This window comes from Puma concolor, chromosome B2 (genome assembly GCF_028749965.1).
Source record: "Puma concolor isolate L17-30 chromosome B2, mPumCon1.1.hap2, whole genome shotgun sequence".
Lineage (NCBI taxonomy): Eukaryota > Metazoa > Chordata > Mammalia > Carnivora > Felidae > Puma > Puma concolor.
In genome coordinates, this window is record NC_141671.1 from 28,748,975 (window position 1) to 28,768,761 (window position 19,787).

At 36.2% G+C, this 19,787-nt stretch overlaps 1 protein-coding gene across 3 annotated transcripts in view; it reads left to right on the plus strand.

The window, feature by feature from the left end:
• EXOC2 (exocyst complex component 2) overlaps nucleotides 1-19,787 on the plus strand; it is a 275,073-nt gene that overhangs the window by 88,116 nt on the left and 167,170 nt on the right. For all 3 annotated transcript variants that reach the window (XM_086706457.1, XM_086706459.1, XM_086706458.1), the window contains 4 exons: nucleotides 9,075-9,220; nucleotides 9,355-9,436; nucleotides 10,195-10,297; nucleotides 15,948-16,066. In XM_086706457.1, the coding sequence (XP_086562583.1) occupies nucleotides 9,075-9,220; nucleotides 9,355-9,436; nucleotides 10,195-10,297; nucleotides 15,948-16,066 (450 nt within the window). The remainder of the gene's footprint in view (nucleotides 1-9,074; nucleotides 9,221-9,354; nucleotides 9,437-10,194; nucleotides 10,298-15,947; nucleotides 16,067-19,787) is intronic.

The window sequence follows — 19,787 nt, forward strand, 5'->3', positions numbered from 1 at the left end:
GCTGCTATAAACATAGGGGTGCATGTGTCCCTTTGAAACAGCACATCTGTATCCCTTGGATAAATGCCTAGTAGTGCAGTTGCTGGGTCATAGGGTAGTTCTATTTTTATATTTTTGAGGAACCTCCATACTGTTTTCCAGAGTGGCTGTACCAGCCTGCATTCCCACAAGCAGTGCAAAAGAGATCCTCTTTCTCCACAGCCTCAGCAACATCTGTTGTTGCCTGAGTTGTTACTGTTAGCCATTCTGACAGTTGTGAGGTGTATCTCATTGTGGTTTTGATTTGTATTACCCTGATGATGAGTGATGTTGAGCATTTTTTCATGTGTCGGTTGGCGATCTGGATGTCTTCTTTGGAGAAGTCTCAATTCATGTCTTTTGCCCATTTCTTCACTGGATTATTTGGTTTTTGGGTGTTGAGTTGGATAAGTTCTTTATAGACTTTGGATACTAACCCTTTATCTGATATGTCATTTGCAAATATCTTCTCCCATTCTGTCAGTAGCCTTTTAGTTTTGCCAATTGTTTCCTTTGCTGTGCAGAAGCTTTTTATTTTGATGAGGTCCCAATAGTTCATTTTGGCTTTTGCTTCCCTTGCCTCTGGGGACGTGTTCAGTAAGAAGTTGCTGCGGCCAAGGTCAAAGAGGTTTTTGCCTGCTGTCTCCTTGAGGATTTTAATGGCTTCCTGTCTTACATTTAGGTCTTTCATCCAGTTTGATTTTATTTTGTGTATGGTGTAAGAAAGTGGTCCAAGTTCATTCTTCTGCATGTCGCTGTCCAGTTTTCCCAGCACCATTTGCTGAAGAAACTGTCTTTATTCCATTGGATATCCTTTCCTGCTTTGACAAAGATTAGTTGGTCATATGCTTATGGGTCCATTTCTGGGTTCTCTATTCTGTTCCACTGATCTGAGTGTCTGTTCTTGTGCCAGTACCATACTGTCTTGATGATTACAGCTTTGTAGTATAGCTTGAGGTCTGGGATTACGGTACCCCCTGCTTTGGTTTTCTTTTTCAAGATTACTTTGGCTATTCGGGGTCTTTACTGGTTCCATACAAATTTTAGGATTGTTTGTTGTAGCTCTGTGAGGAATGCTGGTGTTATTTTGAAAGGGATTGAATTGAATATGTAGATTGCTTTGGGTAGTATTGACATTTTAACAATATTTGTTCTGTCCAGGAGCATGGAATCTTTTTCTGTTTTTTTTTGTGTCTTCTCCAGTTTCCTTCATAAGTTTTCTATAGTTTTCAGTGTATAGATTTTTCACCTCTTTTTTTTTTTTTTTTTTTTTTCAGATTTATTCCTGAGTATTTTATGGGTTTTGGTGCAGTTGTAAATGGGATCAATTCCTTGATTTCTCTTTCTGTTGCTTCATTGTTGGTGACTAGGAATGCAGTCGATTTCTGTGCATTGATTTTATATTCTGCAACTTTGCTGAATTCATGAATCAATGCTAGCAGATTTTTGGTGGAATCTTTTGGGTTTTCCATAGAGAGTATCATGTCATCTGCGAAGAGTGAATGTTTGACCTCCTCCTGGCCGATTTGGATGCCTTTTATTTCTGTTTTGTCTGATTGCAGAGGCTAAGACTTCCAATACTATGTTGAGTAACAGTGGCGAGAGTGGACATCCCTGTCTTGTTCCTGACCTTAGGGGGAAAGCTCTCAGGTTTTCCCCATTGAGGATGATATTAGCATTGGGTCCTTTATATAGGGCTTATGATCTCAAGGTATGATCCTTCTATCCCTACTTTCTTGAGGGTTTTTATCAAGAAAGGATGCTGTATTTTGTCTAATGCTTTCTCTGCATCTATTGAGAGGATCATATGGTTCTTGTCCTATATTTTATTGTTCTGATGAATCACGTTAATTGTTTTGCGGATATTGAACCAGCCCTACATCTCAGGTATAAATCCCACTTGGTCGTGGGGAATACGTTTTTTAATGTATTGTTGGATTCGGTTGGCTAATATCCTGTTGAGGATTTTTGCATCCATGTTCATCAAGAAAATTGGTTTATAGTTCTCCTTTTTAGTGGGGTCTCTTTCTGCTTTTGGAATCAAGGTACTGCTGGCCTCATAGATAGAGTTTGGAAGTTTTCCTTCCATTTCTATTTTGGAACAGCTTCAAGAGAGTAGGTGTTTAAATGTTTGGTAGAATTCCCCTGGAAAGCCATCTCCTCTTGGACTCTTGTTTTTTTGGGAGATTTTTGATTTTCAGTTTGATTTGTTTACGGGTTGTGGGTCTGTTCAAATTTTCTATTTTTTCCTGTTTCAGTTTGGTAGTATATGTTTCTAATAATTTGTCCATTTCCAGATTGCCCATTTTATTGGCATATAATTGCTCATAATATTCTCTTATTATTATTTTTATTTGTGCTGTGTTGGTTTTGATGTCTACTCTTTCATTCTTTATTTACTGGGTCCTTTCCTTTTTCTTTTTGATCAAACTGGCTACTGGTTTATCAATATTGTTAATTCCTTCAGAGAACCCGCTTCTTGTTTCATTGATCTGTTCCACTGTTTTTTTTTTTTTTGGTTTAAATAGCATGATTTTCTCCTCTAATCTTTTTATTTCCTCTCTTCTGCTGGTTTTGGGTTTTATTTGCTGTTCTTTTTCCAGCTCCTTAAGGCATTAAGGTTAGGTTGTGTATCTGAGATCATTTTTCCTTCTTTAGGAAGGCTTGGATTGCTATATACTTTCCTCTTGTGACCACCTTTGCTGCGTCCCAGAGGTTTTGGATTGTGGTGTTATCATTTCATTGGCTTCTGTATACTTTTTAATTTCCTCTTTAGCTTCTTGGTTGGCCCATTCATTCTTTAGTAGGATGTTCTTTAGTCTCCAAGTATTTGTTACCTTTCCAAATTTTTTGTGGTTGATTTCGAGTTTTTTAGTGTTGTGGTCTGAAATTATGCATGGTATGATCTCGATTTTTTGTACTTCCTGAGGTCTGATTTGTGTTCCAGTATGTGGTCTATTCTGGAGAATGTTCCACGTGCACTGTAGAAGAATGTGTATTCTGCTGCTTTAGGATGAAATGTTCTGAATATATCTGTTAAGTCCATCTGGTCCAGTGTGTCATTCAAAGCCATTGTTTCCTTGTTGATTTTTTTTGATAAGATGATCTGTCCGTTGCTGGGAGTGGGGTGTTGAAGTCTCCTACTATTATGGTATTACTATCAATGAGTTTCTTTATGTTTGTGGTTAATTAATGTATATGTTTGGGTGCAGCACATTGGGGGTATAAATGTTTACAATTGTTAGGTCTTCTTGTTGGATAGACCCCTTAGTTATGATGTAATGCCCTTCTTCATCTCTTGATACAGTCTTTATTTTAAAGTCTAGATTGTCTAAGTATGGCTACTCTGGCTTTCTTTTGTTGACCATTAGCATGATAGATGGTTCTCCATCCCCTTACTTTCAATGTGAAGGTGTCTTTAGGTCTAAAGTTGGTCTCTTGTAAACATCATATAGATGGATCTTCTTTTCTTATCAATTTTGTTACCCTATGTGTTTTGATTGGAGCATTGAGTCCATTGACGTTTAGAGTGAGTACTAAAAGATATGAATTTATTGCCATTTTGATGCTTGTAGAGTTGGAGTTTCTGGTGGTGTTCTCTGGTTCTTTCTAATCCTTGTTCCTTTTGGTGTTTATTTATTTATTTATTTTTGTATTTGTTTATTAATTTTTTCATCTTTTCTCCCCTAAGAAAGTCCCCCTTAAAATTTCTTGCAGGGCTGGTTTAGTGGTCACAAACTCATTTAATTTTTGTTTGTCTGGGAAACTTTTTATCTCTCCTTCTGTTTTGAATGACAGACTTACTGGATAAAGAATTCTTGGCTGCATATTTTTCTGATTGAGCACATTGAATATATCCTGCCACTCCTTTCTGGCCTGCCAAGTTTCTGTGGATGGGTCTGCTGCAAACCTGATCTGTTTCCCTTATAGTTTAAGGACTTTTTGTCCCTTGCTGCTTTGATGATTCTCTCCTTGCCTCAGTATTTTGTGAATTTGACTATGATATGCCTTGTTGATGATTGGTTTTTGTTGAATGTAATGGGAATCCTGTGTAGTTCCTGGATTTTGATGTTTGTGTCTCTCCCTAGGTTAGGGATGTTTTTCGCTATGACTTGCTCACATAACCCTTCTACCCCTGTTTCTCTCTCTTCCTTTTCTGGGACCCCTATGATTCTGATGTCCTCTCACGATTGCTCTAGTTGTTAGATTGTGCTCTTTTGCCTTAATCTCCCTCTTGTTTTCTGCTTCATTATTCTCCACAAGTTTGTCCTCTATATTGTGATTCTCTGTTCTGCCTCATCCATCCTTGCTGCTGCAGCATCTATTTGAGATTGCAGCTCCGTTATAGCATTTTTTATTTCATCCTGACTAGCTTTTACTTCTTTTATCTTCGCAGAAAGGGATTCTAATCTGTTTTTGACTCCAGCTAATATTCTTATTATTGTGATTCTAAATTCTGGTTCAGACATATTACTTTTATCTGTGTTGGTTAAGTCCCTGGCTGTCATTCCTTCTGCTCTTTCTTTTGGAGTGAATTCCTTCGTTTCATCATTTTGAAGGGAGAAAAGGAATTAATGAGGTAGAATAAATTAAAATTAAAATAAAATAAAAATTAAAAACAAACAAACACACACACACACACACACACACACTCACACAAATCAAGTAAATGATGCTAGATCCTAGGTGTGTTTTGGTCTGGGTGTTGAAAGTGGCTTGATAGACTAGAGAAAAGGGGGGAAAAAAAGAAATCGTTTGAGAATTTGAAAAAATGAATACACTGATGTAGACTAAAATGAAATGATGGAAGTAAACTAGAATTTGAAAAAATTCACACAAAAGTAAAAAATATAGTAAAAAAAATAAAGAAAAATATTTTTATTAAAAATTGAAAGTAAAAATGAATTTTTTTCTTTTTCTGTATTCATGAAAAAGAAAAGAAACGAAAAAGAGAAAAAGGAAGGGAAGGAAGGAAGGAAGGAATGAACGAAAGAAAGAAAGGACGAAAGAAACAAAGGAAGAAAATTGAATAGTTGGACCAGCTTACAGACTGAAATATGACTGCAATTACTTCGTTTCCCCCTAGAAGTCAAACTCTGAAGTGTTTTATAGTCCATAAGCTAAGCAGGTGGTTGAGACTTGTGTTCTTGAAGAGTGAGGTTGGCCCAGTTGGTCAGGGCTTAGTGTTAATGGCTCCATTCTCCTCTAGATGGCAGTGCTAGCATATTGGGGTGGATTGTTGTGGTGCTTGTAGGTGCGTATGCGCATGCGCAGGAGTGGTGAAAATGGTGTCACCCAGCTACCCAGTCTCTAGTATTGGAACTCTGTTCTCCACAATCAGCAGTTGTGTACCCGTCCTTTATCTTCAGCTTCCATCCACTCCCACTTCCACACTGTCCGTGACCAAGCCCCAGGCACCACCTCCCTCCCCAGTTTTGTCTCAGATGTGGCTGCCTTCCCCGCCCCCCCCCCCCCACTTCTAAGGGAATGTGGCATCGACCTGCACTGCCCGTCTGCAGAGGGTTTCATCGAGCAATGGCCAGGTGCTGGCTGCACCCAGGAACGCTTGTGGCACCATGCTGTTGCCAATGCCTAGACACTGTGGCCATGTGCCAGTCCACCCCAGAAAAAGTTTGTGAGAGAGTGTAACAGTAGTGCCTCAGGGATTATGGAAAATCACAACACACATATGGTACCAGGCTTCACCCCCAACGACCTTGTTTCAGTACTAGCGAATGTGGCCGTTCTCTGGGGTCTCCTGGGCCCAGGTGGCCTCACAGCCTCCACCAAATGTCCTTCCAGCAGTGGAACTGCTTCTCTCTGTGTGGCCCAAGAACCTCCTGGACCCCACTCTGTTCCTGGGGATTTGCTCTTTCCACCAGAGCACCACCAGGTATCGAGCTGCAGAGTTTCAGACTCTGTGCTCCCCCTGTTTACCGTCTTAATGGAATTTAAACCCTCTCATTTCTCCTTTCCCCTTTCTCCCTTTTTAGTTCAGTCCCTGTGGCTGTCTCCAATTTTCCACTTTCTCTCCAGCTGCTTTTGGAGAGGGGTGCTTTTCCCATATTCCGCCCCCCCATCTCCATCCTCTCTCCATGGCTTTTCTCTCCCCAAGTTCCCCTCTCCACGCCCCATACCTGCTGAATTCTATGGTTCAGGTTGTGCAGATTGTTGTGTTAATCTTCAGATCAGTTTTCTAGGTGTGCAAGATGGTTTAATGTTAGTTTGGCTGTATTTCATGGTCGTGAGACACACAAAAAATTCCCATGCTGTTCTGCCATCTTGGCTCCTCTCCATGTTGATTTGATATACATGTACATGTATCTTGCAACATGATTACCACCTTAGCATTAGCTAACACCTCTGTCACGTCACATAATTCCATTTCTTTTTTTGTGATGAGAACATTTGAAATTTAAGCAGTTTTCAAGCATATGATATATAATGTTAACTATATTCATAATACTGTGCATTAGTTCCTTAGAATGTGTTCATCTTCTTACTGGAAATTTGTACCCTTTATCAACATCTCCTTCTTCCCCCCACCCTCCAGCCTCTGGTAACCACTATTTCTGTCTTCGTATCTATGACTTAAGTTTTTGTTTTGTTTTGTTTTGTTTTGTTTTTTAAGATTCCATATATGAGTGATACCATGTAGTATTTGTCCGTCTCTATCTGACTTATTTCACTTAAGGATGATACCCTAAAGGTCCATCCATGTTCTCCTATCTTACAATGAGGAATATTTTACTGCTATTGTCAACATGACTATGATAGTGGCAGCCACAGTGCCATTACAACAGGCTTGCTCTTGGTGCTTGGGATGCATTTGTAACTGAGACTAACATAGTCACAGTCCAGTGAGTTGGAGTTAAGACACCCCTTGTGGGGAGAAATGACCAACTTACAGGTCTAGAGTTGCCCAGGGCTGGTATTTGTAAGATCAGGGTTGGTTCTGCAAACTATAAGACCTAAGTCATGTTTTTCACTACAATATAGCTCATTTAGTTTTGTTTTGTGGGTACACACTGGATGTTAAAACCCCTGCTAGCTGTCTTAAAATTGGGTGTTCTCGGTGTGAGAAGGTGGAGTGAAGATGTGGATGGATTGGTATGTGGGGGAAATTGTTCTTGGGAGACTTGACGGATGTCTAACTGATGGTTTATCTGCAGTGCCACTTCATGTGTGAACAGCACCGCTGAGTTTAGTGGTTTCATTTTTCTTGTTAGTAGCCCTAGAGAATGAAGACATTAAAATACACTTTGTGAGCTTTTGGTGATTTTATCTGCTCACAGAAATCTTAGTTTCACTGCTTTCATTTTTTATTACTGATAGAATCATTCAGTTATCAAAGAGTTATGAACTCCCCAAATTTTATTGTGTATGCAGTAAAATTCACAATACAATAACAGTTTATGGATAAAAGTTATTTTTTAATTAAAATTATGATTTCTCTATGCACATATTAAAATTCTCCATATCTACCTTTCTGTACAAATCGTAATTTTATAGTCTAATTTCTGCCTATTAAATTTTCACTATAAAAGACTTAATGATAAGTGAATTTTTTACTTGTACTTGTTTTCATACTTTTTAGAGGAGTTAAAATTATTAGTTGGTATTTTTTTTGTTACCTTTAAAATACAATGAGTAAAACCTAATTTTGAGCTTTTATAGCTTTGTCCCAAATTCTTTTATTGTACACACGCACAAAAAAGTGCTTGGGAATTTAGTATCCACAGCCTACCGATTAGTAATCAGCCTTTTAAAACTATTCGGTCACATTGATGTATCTTTTCATTTATGAAGCCTCAGATCACAAAGTTTATATTTTTAAATGATAAATACTTAATAATAATTGTCTTTGAAGAAAAATGTTTTAACCTTTAATCAGATTTCAAATACTCATTTAGCCACCATTATGTGGTTTGATGGGAACAAGGGAATATATTTTTTTCTCATGTTACAGAAATTTAGCATTCTGCATTAAAAGCATGTGGGGAAAATGGCTATATTGACAAAGTTTTTATATAAGGTCTTTAAAATTTCAACAGAATTTCAACATTATTTAGATAAAACAATTATGTTACAAAGACAACTTTTAACGTGATCAGGCCACCCACAGTGTGGACTAAAGAATATGGCATGCAAGCCACCCAGTGAGACTGAGGTCATTTTTTTCATCTTTGCTTAAAGTATAGTCAGTAGACCAGATAATGTAGAAGCTTTTTATGAGCAGCGATCAAATAGCCAAAAACAGTTACTCTTTTTCTCCCCTTTCTTTGTGGTTAATTAAAAATAATTCACAAGTTGAAAAAGTTAAACTATTTTTGTACATAGTAAATTTTGCTTTAGATATGCAACTCTGTCATTATAGTGATTTGTATAGTTGGAAGACTTTTATATATATATATATATTATATACACATATATATATATTATATACGCATAATGTCCAGTTTGTGTATAATTTGAATTAGGTGATTTAAGAAGCAAGTATTCATTAATGATATGTTAAAATTTGTCATTTAAATTGCTTATGTAATTTTTGTGCCTGTTGCATGAACAGAAGATAATTTTACCAAGAAATAGGATTAGTTCTAAAATACTTCTTTTGAACAACTTTCCTGAAAGATATTTTTATTGTTTTATTACCATATAATGCAGATATTAAATCCAGAGAATTTATCTAGTATAGTACCTAGTATCTAGTATGCCCATGCATGTGCATGTGTGTGTATATGTGTGTTTTAACCTATTATCTGAACTAATGAAATAATCTAAGGACCCATAATTGCTATAAAATTTGGAAGAATAGCTAAAATAAATGTAGGTTCACATCAGCAATTTTATTTGGGCCTGGTAAATATAGTTATTTTTAATATACAAAAGGACTTTGTAGGAAAAGTGGAAATGTATTTTAACAAACCATAAAAGATCTCCAATATAGCTAACTTTAAAAAAAGTCTGTTGAGTTTTAATGTAAAGCTATAATAGTAGCCTAACATGCCTAACATTTTGTTTTATCTAAGCTTCTTTTGGTTTTTCTAAAATAGGAGCAAGTAATACTGCGGACACATTATTTCAAGAAGTATTAGGTCGAAAGGACAAGGCAGATTCCACTAGAAATGCACTCAATGTGCTTCAGCGATTTAAGTTTCTCTTCAACCTTCCTCTAAATATTGAAAGGAATATCCAAAAGGTAGAGTACATATTTATGTACCCATGGTTATGATGTCATAAATTTTAAAGAGTTATTGAGATAGTTTTTTATCGTAACCAAATGTGTTCATGCTACTTTACTGACAGTCTCCAAAATGTTTCTTTATTTTAAAGGGTGATTATGATGTGGTTATTAATGATTATGAAAAGGCCAAGTCACTCTTTGGGAAAACGGAGGTGCAGGTTTTCAAGAAATGTAAGATTTGTTTATTACTTTTAGATCTTCTACTTTACTTTTACAGGAAGAATGTAGAATGCATTCTGCAGAGAAAGTTATTTGAATTTTAATTTTTGTTATATGGTACTCTTTTTAAAATGTAAAACAGTTGCTTCAAAAATAAAATGGCTTTTCTTACCAAGATGTAGCAAAGATGAACAACTGCAGCTATAGGATAAGTTAGTCTTGTACATTCTGTGCTGCTTGTTAATCATAATGCTATTAAAAAAATCTTTTGTACTGGAAAGAATCAATTACAGATACTTTATAGAGATGGAAACTTAGTTTTAATCTTCTCTTTTCAGAAAAAACATTATGTTTATGAATTCTAACCTTAAAGTGAACTAACACAATTTTTGAAATTATCTCTAATACAAGAGTTATAAAAAGTAAGAAAAGCCTAAAATGTCCTATGGTAATGCCTTATCAACTAGGAGAAATATCATAGGGCTTTATTAAATTTCTAAATGAAATCCATAAGGACTCAGAAAACTTAATTTCATTTTTTTATTGTGGTAAATTTACATGCAATGAAATGTACAAACCTTACTTACATATTACAGGTCAGTGAGTTTGACAAAATGCTCACACCCATATAACCCACACCCAGCAAGTTTCCTTGTGCCTCTTTTTAGTCAACCCCTATCCCCCAAGGCAATCACTGTTCTACTTGCCATAATTTATTTGATTTTAAGTCTCCATTTTCTAATCTTATATGTTCTTTCCTTTTTAAATAGATTATGCTGAAGTAGAAACACGGATTGAAACTTTAAGAGAATTACTTCTGGATAAATTGCTTGAGACACCATCAACTTTACATGACCAAAAACGTTACATAAGGTAAACCTTTTGCAAGAATTTTGACAAATCACATGTACCTTATAGTACTAGATACATCATTTGGGGGAAATTAGGAGACTGATGAAATGGTGAAAGGGAAGATAAATAGAAATTTAGTGGTATCCAGTATAGGACACCAAAATTCTTTTGTATACTAACAAATTTGGGAGTATTCAGGGCAAGAAAATTCTGCTTGTTTGGGGAAAGGGAAAGTGGCCTCATTGTTTAGTCATTTCTTCCTCCTGCTCAATAAGGATTTACCTAACCTAGCCGGACAGTGTGGGTGTTGCACTCTGTGGGCACCCAGAGATCACAGGCAGGGGCTTTTTGTCTGGTTTAGAGCACAACACTGTGACATTCTGGGTGGGAAATTCTTCATGCCACAAGAGTGGGCTGTGGCTCAGTGGTATAGAAAATTCTGAAAGGTTTTAGTATTGAGAAGAAAAAATAAATAAATTTAAAAAATTGCAGGAATATGAAAAGTGATGGATACCACAGGGTATGATGAGAAGAAGGCCTTAGAAGGAAGCATTATAGCAGGGTGGTAACTGGCTGTTCCCTTTCGGTGACTTACTTGCATTCTGTTTTCAGTTTCTTGATCTGAGATGACATGATAACACAATCTATGTCTTAGGGTAGTTATAAAGATAATCTAAGAATGCATTTAAGGATTTAATACAGCACCTGGCACATAAGCAGTAAATATATTACATACATATGTAATGTTTATACCAGGACTTGGAGATAAAGCATATGTTACAAACTTTTTATATCTATGATTTAAAAGTATTAACTTTTTTTTTTGAATGTGGCCTTTATTCTCAGAATAAGCTACTTTCCAAACTTAATGCCCTCTCTCTTTAATTAGTGAAGTTTATAGAGTATTCAGTACTTATAATAGATTGACTATATATATTTATGCATTTGGCTGTTGTTACCATATGACCATTGAACATGATTTCCAGGTATGAAAAGAAGGTCTGGCCTGAAAGCTGCTGTGTTTGCAATGGTGGTGGGGACAATGATCCACACTCAAGACTTGCATTCTTGGTGATTCAGTAGAATAGTAGCAACATGAGCCTTTGTCATTATCAGCACATTTGTGTTACTAAAGAAGAAAGGGAGAGGAGGCTTTAGCAGGGGAGTAGAGAGTACTAACATTGATTACTGCCACTACCTGGAGTCTGTAGTACCCCTGGGCATCATGCTAGATGCACTATGTATATAAATTCTAATCCTGATAGTTACCTTGTGGAGGCATTTGTCTGATACCCGTTGTATATAGATCAGGAAATTGAACCTCAGACTTCATTCTTGCTCAGTGCACATGGCTAGCAGTAGGATTCCTCTGTTTGTCTGATTTCAAAGCTTATCTTTGCTTTTCTCTAAGCTGTCTTCATATAGGAAAGAATGTATTTGGGGGATTTTTCTGGCTTGTAGAATAATGGAAATCTAAAGCTAGAAATAAACTATATATATGTTAGTTCTCCATCTGCTTTTTTTTTTTTTTTCCTTTACATGTAAAGAAAAGCTCCAGGAAGGTTAATCCTCTTGTCCAGGGATATACAGCTGGTTAGTGTCTTGTTGTCTGTGTTCCACCATGCTACTTAATTTTGCTTTGTATTTATATTTATGCTATTAAATTTGCCAATAGTAATATATTAAACCTTATTGAATGTACAGTGTCTTTATATAGTGAATTCCCATTTATATACATAATGTGTAGTTCTTGTAACTAGTTAATCTATTGAATATTATTTTAAAGATGGTAGGTGTTAAAAAAGATTTTTTCTAAATGGCCTGTTTAGGTGCTTTTTTCCCTGTCATTTAAAAGGGGAAAAGAATAAGAATGTTAACAAAAATGTCAAGTAGTTTACTTATTTTGTAATAATTATTTTTGATGCTTTGAGAAGACACTGAGCAATTAATCCTCCCCTTTTTAAATTAAGTTTTTAGTTATTAATAAATAGGAAAAATAACATCACAACCAGGTCAAGTATCTATTGGACTTTGGAATCTATGATGATAGGTACTGTGAACATCAGGAGGGGATGGAGAGGGCTTTATCATCAGCAAAGCATGTCTTTATTAGTTCTCTTACATATTCGGAAGTTTTGCATGGTGTGATTAAAAATCAAATTACTTTTGTATTTCATTTTTGTTCACTATTTTGTATAATTAAAAACTTTTGATTATTTTCACTCTTATTTTGTCTTGATTCTAGTAGCTTTAGTGAGAAGCAAAGTTATGTCATATATACTTCTTTCCATATGAATGTGATCCTATTCCTGGTAATTGTTAAAAATCATGTTAGAATATGGCTAAAAATTTTAATTCTTTAATTTTAAAATACTGAGGCTGTGCTCATAATTAGCATTCTTTACCCCTCTAAAAAAGCTGTTGTGTTCTTTGATACACAGTTTTAGAAGAAATAGTAGTTAACATGTGGCATGTTTTAAACAACGATCTTTGAAATGAAATACAGTTGAGTGTTAAAACAGCGTGGGGGTTGGAGCACCAACCGTCTGCCCAGTCGAAAATCCATGTATAACTTGACTCCCCTGAAACTTAACTACTTACAGCCTAATGTTGACTGGAAGCCTTACCAGTGACATGAATAGCCGATTAACACATTTTGCGTGTTACAGATTCTATTCTTACAATAAAATAAGCCAAAGGAAACGTTATTGAGAGAATCACAAGGAAGATAAAATACATTTATGGTATAGTACTTAAAAGATCTTTGTATAAGTGGACCTACACAGTTCAAACTTGTGTTTTCAAAGGTTAGTTGTACTTATTGTTTACTACTAAAAGAGAAGAAGAAATGTATTCAGTTAAGTCGTGTAAGCAAGGAAAAGCCTACCACAGATTATACTTTTGAACTGCAACACTGTAGAATTTCTGAGAGAACACATTTATCTTTATATCACATTTAATGTAATACCCACTAATAAGATGCTGTAAAGGATTATTAGTAAATTTTGCAAGGACCTAGGCAACATACTAAAGGAGCTTATAATTTTAAAAGTTATTAAGCAAAGGAGCATATTGATTTCTCTTGCTGTATTGAGCTCTTGTAATGGACCCTTTGTATTCCTATTCAATAGTTTAAAAATTAAAAGGAAGCAGCTTTCCTAAAAGAGTATTCCTATATTTACCACTGACACTAAATCTGAGGATGTTATATGAGTGAAAGTGTTAGGAAAAAGTATTGTAGAAGTATTCGGAGGCAAAACAAACCTACCTAAGGAGAATGCTAAGACAAATTATCCCCAACAAGAAAGAATAAAATTATGTTTTTTGAAAAGAAATGACATAGTGTACTATTTGTCATTTTATATTCCAGATGAAAAAAGAGGAGAAAGCTTTGTGTGAGTGGAAGAACCAGATTATGTTGAAATATTTATGCCATACTAAATGTATTTTGTTAGATTGTAGTTTTATTTTTGGGTGCTGTTAATTGATTTGTGCCTTTCTCAACACAGACATAGCCTATTTGCAGTCTGTAAATAGACGGTTAAGGAGAGGGAAAAGGGCCAGCTCTTCAGCTTACTTTGAAGCAGTGCTGTACAGTGTGAGCTACATTGTTTAAAGGGCCCTTTTGCAGGATGATCCTAGGCTCTGCTCAGAGCCCAGGCTATCTGCATTAGCTTGTGAAGGTCAGGGTGGATAGTTCCTCAATGTGATTGATGTCAGATGTCTCAACATTTTATTTATTGCTTATTACAAAATGTTTCTCCTCTAATTAGCTGCTAATTGAGATATCGGTGAGTTAGGAAATACCTAGTACTAGAGGAACATGGAAGAGAAGCATCTGGTGTATCCCTCAGTGATTAGGATAGAGTCACAGCTTGTAACCATTAATTAAAATTTATCATTGAACAAAATTCTTTAACCTCAAGACAATAGTTAGCTTATGGTTTAAAAATAATTTCAAGACAATAAATTCAGCTTTTGGAGTTGCTTTAATTGGATTTAACTTATTGCAGTAGTCCCCACCTTGTCTGCAGTTTCAGTTGCATGATTTCAGTTACCTGCAGTCAACTATGATCTGGAAGCATCATCCTTCTGAAGTGTAGTCAGAAGGCCAGTAGTAGCTCAGTGCTACATCTCAGTGCCTACATCATTCCTCACACTTCATTTCCTCTTGTAGGCATTTTGTCATTTCACATCATCACAAGAAGGGTGAGTATAGTAAGATATTTTGAGAGAGAGCGACACTGCATTCACATAACTTTTATTATAGTATATTGTTATAATTGTCCTATTTTTATCAGTTATTGTTGTTAATCTTTTACTGTGCCCAGTTTATAAGTTAAACTTTGTCACATATATGACAAAACATACTATATATATAGGGTTCAGTACTGTCTGTGGTTTCAAGCATCCTACTCAGGGTCTTGGATCATATTCCCCCTTTGGATAAGGGGTGACTACTGTATGTTTATATATTTTGTGATAGCCGAGGGCCAAATCTGGAATTTGTCAGAAATTTTTCAAATGAAATGTATTTCAATTGTCATTCTGGGTTTGGATGTTTTATTGTACAAAGAAGATGTTAAATATTTGAAACTATTTAGAAACTAAGAAAAATGCCCATCTATACTACATTTTGTAGAGAAGTGTTTTCTCAAACAGTCATGAAAGTAGAGTTCAAACTTTGGAGGTTAAGTGTTTATTGTCACCGAATCTCTTCATGTAATAAAATAGCCTATTAGGATGTATAGAAAATGGTGTCACACTGCCATCTAGAGGCCATGTTTCAGAACAGAAAGGAATAAAAAAGCAATTGAAATCAAAAGAATATTCACTAGGTGTCCTCTGCTGGCTCCCACTTGTGTTTTCTATAATGGTTGAGAACTAAGTATGGAAACACTCTGTGAATTAAATATAAATATAAATTTAAGTTCTAAGGTTTTAGGATTATTTCAAGCTGTAAATTTGTCTTCTGGGTTGTTTTTGTATAAAGTCCTAATTTTTAAAAAATACAGTTTTATTGTTTATTTTTGCATGAAAAGAAATTTGAATATATTTTATTTAGAATGACCTATTAAAAGAGTTCCTGGGTGGCTCAGTTGGTTAAGCGTCCAAGGCTCAGGTCATGATTTTTGGCTCGTGGTTCGTGAGTTTGAGCCCCACTCGAGCTCTGTGCTGATGGTGCAGAGCCTGCTCGGGATTCTCTCTCTGCTCCTCTCTCTCTCTCTCACTCTCTCTCTCTCAATAAACAAACAAACAAACTTAAAAATTTTGAAGACTGATGTTAACAGGTGCTTTTACCATTTGATAAAATTTTAGGGTTTTTTTTTCTTTTCTTTCTTTCTTTTTTTTTTTTTTAGTGTTTATTTTTGAGAGCGAGCATGAACTGGGTAGGGTCAGAGAGAGAGAGAGAGAGGGAGACAGAGAATCCAAAGACAACTCCACTCTGTCAGTAGAGCCAGATGTGGCATGTGAACTCAAAAACTGTGAGATCATGACCTGAGCCAAAGTCAGATGCTTAACCGACTGAGCCACCTGGGCCCCCCTTATAAATTTTCAGGTTTTCTTAAAATAAGTAATGACTTAAAAGAAAAATGCTAGCTTTCCTTTATCCTTATTTATGGCTGTACAGAGGAAGCCTACTTGGTTAAACTTGGCCTTGTTTTTTCAGGTACCTGTCTGACCTTCATGCACCAGGTGACCCTGCTTGGCAATGTATTGGTGCCCAACACAGATGGATCCTTCAGCTCATGCACAGCTGCAAAGAGGGCTATATACAAGATTTGAAAGGCAAGTCTGCTTCTCTTCTGGTGCATTATGCCATTCCTTATTGTCATGCCATTCCTTATTGTCAGTTTAATATTTGGAAATGCTTAATAATTAAGGGAATGATTAATTTTCTTGATATTTGTGCCTGGTTTTTGTCTTGTTTTGGTTTGGTTTTGGTTTTGCTCCTGGTTTAGCATTATACCTGAGTGATTAACAAAACGGGAGGGAAGGGAGAAAATTCTTGATTATGCCTATTTTATGGTTGGCACCCAGTGTTGACAAAGGTTTGGTTTCAGGAATAGTTAAACTTTTATGGGAAGCAACATGTTATTGTAGAAATATTAGTCTTTAATAAATGGTAGGAGTCCACTCACTATTCATCAAATATACGTTGAGCTCCGCTATGTGCCAAGTACTATGCCAAGTACAGATGGTGTTAAACTAACAAAAGATGAAATTATTGACAAGTAATATAAAGAAAAATCATAATATTGTGCGGGAGGAGAATACATTAGATGGCCATTTTTTTCTGAGAAAAAGAAACATTGACAAAGGCCCTGAGGTAAATTTTAAAGGAAGAAGTCACAGCTGCATTCACATTCAGGTTTATCAACTTTTATTTGTATAATTCTATCATTCCACAGATATTGGATATATTCAGTTCCTGCTGTGTGTTGGCCACTATTGGGTGCTAAGGATATAACAGTCAGTGTGGCAGACAGGGGCCTGGCTCACATGAGACTTATAAAATAGCAGGGGGCTATGGACAGGGAAAGTAGAAAGGACTAGTAGAATACAGTGTTACTTTCTAAGCCTGGGAAGTTCCTAGTGCCATGGTAGTAGCACTTAAGAACAGCATTCAAATCAGAGTTTTGAGGTCGCAGTGACATTCCAAAATCTGAAGGAAATAACACTTGTTTTGAGATCGGAATGATATATGTATGGGCCAGTTGAAATAGAGGAGGAGAAGAGGAAAGACCACTCCAGGAATAAAAAACAGAATGTGCACAGGACTTCAAGCAAGAGATGGCCAGTGAATTCTCTGTGGCTGGAGCTTAGTGCACAATCAAAATGGCAAGAGTAGGGGCCAGAGTTAGGAGGTGCCAAGGCTTATATGGACCTCGTTAGCCACTTCAAGGGGTTTGGACTTGATCTAGAGGACATTGGGCTGACAGTTACAGGTCTGAAGTCTGAAGCAGGGGAAAGACCCACTGAGACTTAGTATTTGAAAGACTCCTTTGGCTTCCATGTAGTGAATGGATGAGAGGGAACAAGACTGAACAGCAAAGCTCGTTATGAGGCTGCTACATTGATTCAGGCATCTTGCCTCACATGGACGTGGTGGATATGGAGAAAGAGATACAAGAGGTGTTCAGAAACTGGAAGTGATAAGACTTGGTGATTGAAGAATGAGGAAGAAGAAGGGGTCAAAGGTGACTCCCAGATATCTGATTTCAACAGCTAGTTAGGACGATGGCACCATTGAGTTAGGGACCATAGAAGAAAAAACTTATTTTTTTTTCTTTTGTTTGGGAAGATTGATTTGGAGTTGTCTGACATACAAGGGAAGATATCCAATAGGTAGTTCGGATTTACAGAACAAGAGATTTGGATGTGATCTGTGTGTAGATGGTCCCTGGGAGTTGATGCATTCACCCAAGAAGAGTTAAAAAGGAGAAAATTTCAGGCAGAAATCTGGGACACAATATTTACAGGGCTGATAGAAGAGACAAAGAAGGAGTGGTCTGCTGGGGTAGGAGGAAAGCAGGGCGTTTAATGTCATGACATCACAGAGGAGTGATCAGCAAGTTGTTTTAAGATGAAGAATAAGATGAAAAGATGTCTTTTAGATTTAGCGCTGAGGCTATTGTTGGTGACCTTGGTAAATGTAGTTTCAGTGGCATGAGATGCCAAATAGATTATATAAATGTAAAAATAAATGAGACATAGTGATACTTACATGGCAAGGTTTCCAGGAGGAATAAGTGAAGTAACATAAGAACAGTCCTGGAACAGAAGGAAGTATAATGGAGAGGTCACAATTATTTGTTTATAGCATCATTTTGTTATGAATTACTTGGCTTGGTTTTGAGTACTTCCCAGCTGTAATTTTGTTTTATTCTAGGTATTTAGGAAAACCCAGATATCTCCTTATTGATGCCACATGAAAATTCCTATTGATGTCATTAATTACTTTAAAGTTTTAGCAGGTAAAAATGACCTCAAATTATATACACAGTCTGTATGTAGTCTTCAGGGATATTTAAAAGGCCTTACACATTTGTTTATTGGGTGTACTTTATTAGCCAGAACTTTCAACATTGACTTCCCATCAGAATTCCCTGGATCTTTTTAAAGACTGTCAATTCCTGACCTCTACTTTATTCCTACTGATTATTTTAGAATCTCTAAGTCTAGGCATCAGTATTTTTTTTTAATGCTCTCAGATGATTCAGGAATAGCCTGGATTGAATCTGTGCACTACATGCTGTGCTAGGGACTGGAAGTACAGTGGTAAGCAAGGCGACATGGTCTCTGACCTCTTAGAGCTTGTAGCCTAGTGGGAGAGATATATATTTTTAAAAGCCACATATATAATTGTGAAAAACATCATAAAGTAGGGAGTATAAAATTCTACTTCAGTCTATTGAGGGGGAGGTCCAAGGAAGTTTTCTAAAGGAGATGATATTTCCATTGAGTCTAAATGATAAATATCAGTTATCCAGATAAAGAAGTGTAGATTAGCCCAGATTCCTAGGAGGTGCTCAGTATTGTCACCCTATTCCCCAATCCACTAAATGGTAATAGGTAACAGTGATTAACATATATCTCCAGATTCAAAGAGGATATGTGGTCTAACTAAGGATTTTCCTACTTATAAGAGACATCTGATTGTGTAATTTGGTTATGAAAATATTTGAATTTTTGGGATATGTGTAATTTATAAAGACAACATGTAGACTATTTGAAATTGGAAATGTACCATGAAATTTCACTTATCTGAACACCTAATAACACATATTGTTATGTCCATACCTGAAATATCTGATAACCAGTATTCCATTGCTAAAGGTCTGAATCTTTCTTTAAGATAAATGGAGACACACTTTTACCTGATGGATTCCTTTCCTGTCATCTTGATGTTATGTATCACCATATGTATTTATCTAGAACTGGTTAAAATCAGTATGTCTGAAAAAAAATGATGATAGCTTATGTGTAGCTGGAGCTGTACCTTTTAAATTCACTGACCAAAGTTATTGCAGAACTTGCTCATCACTTGTACTCATGAAATAATGAAAAGAATGTACGTTAAATAGATCCATTTGTTAGTGATGAGCTCTACCTAAATTTATTTTCATAAGTTGGTCTTTTTGATTAGGAAGTAAAAACATAACAATTTATAACTTACTCCACAGATTTTATAACCATACAAGATAAATTTCCTAAATATATTATTAGTCACATATTTATAGGTTATATTTTAATTTTTCTCTTTCAAAAGAACATGCTTAACTGCACTCTTTTTTTTGAGAGACACAGCATGAGCCAGGGAAGGGCAGAGAGGGAGACAGACTCTGAAGCAGGTTCCAGGCTCTGAGCTGTCAGCACAGAGCCTGATGCAGGACTCAAACCCATGAATGACAAGATCATGACCTAAGTCGAAGTCGGTTGCTTAACTGACTGAGCCACCCAGGTGCCCCTTAACTGCCCTCTTTTATTGTCAGCAAATACGACTAAT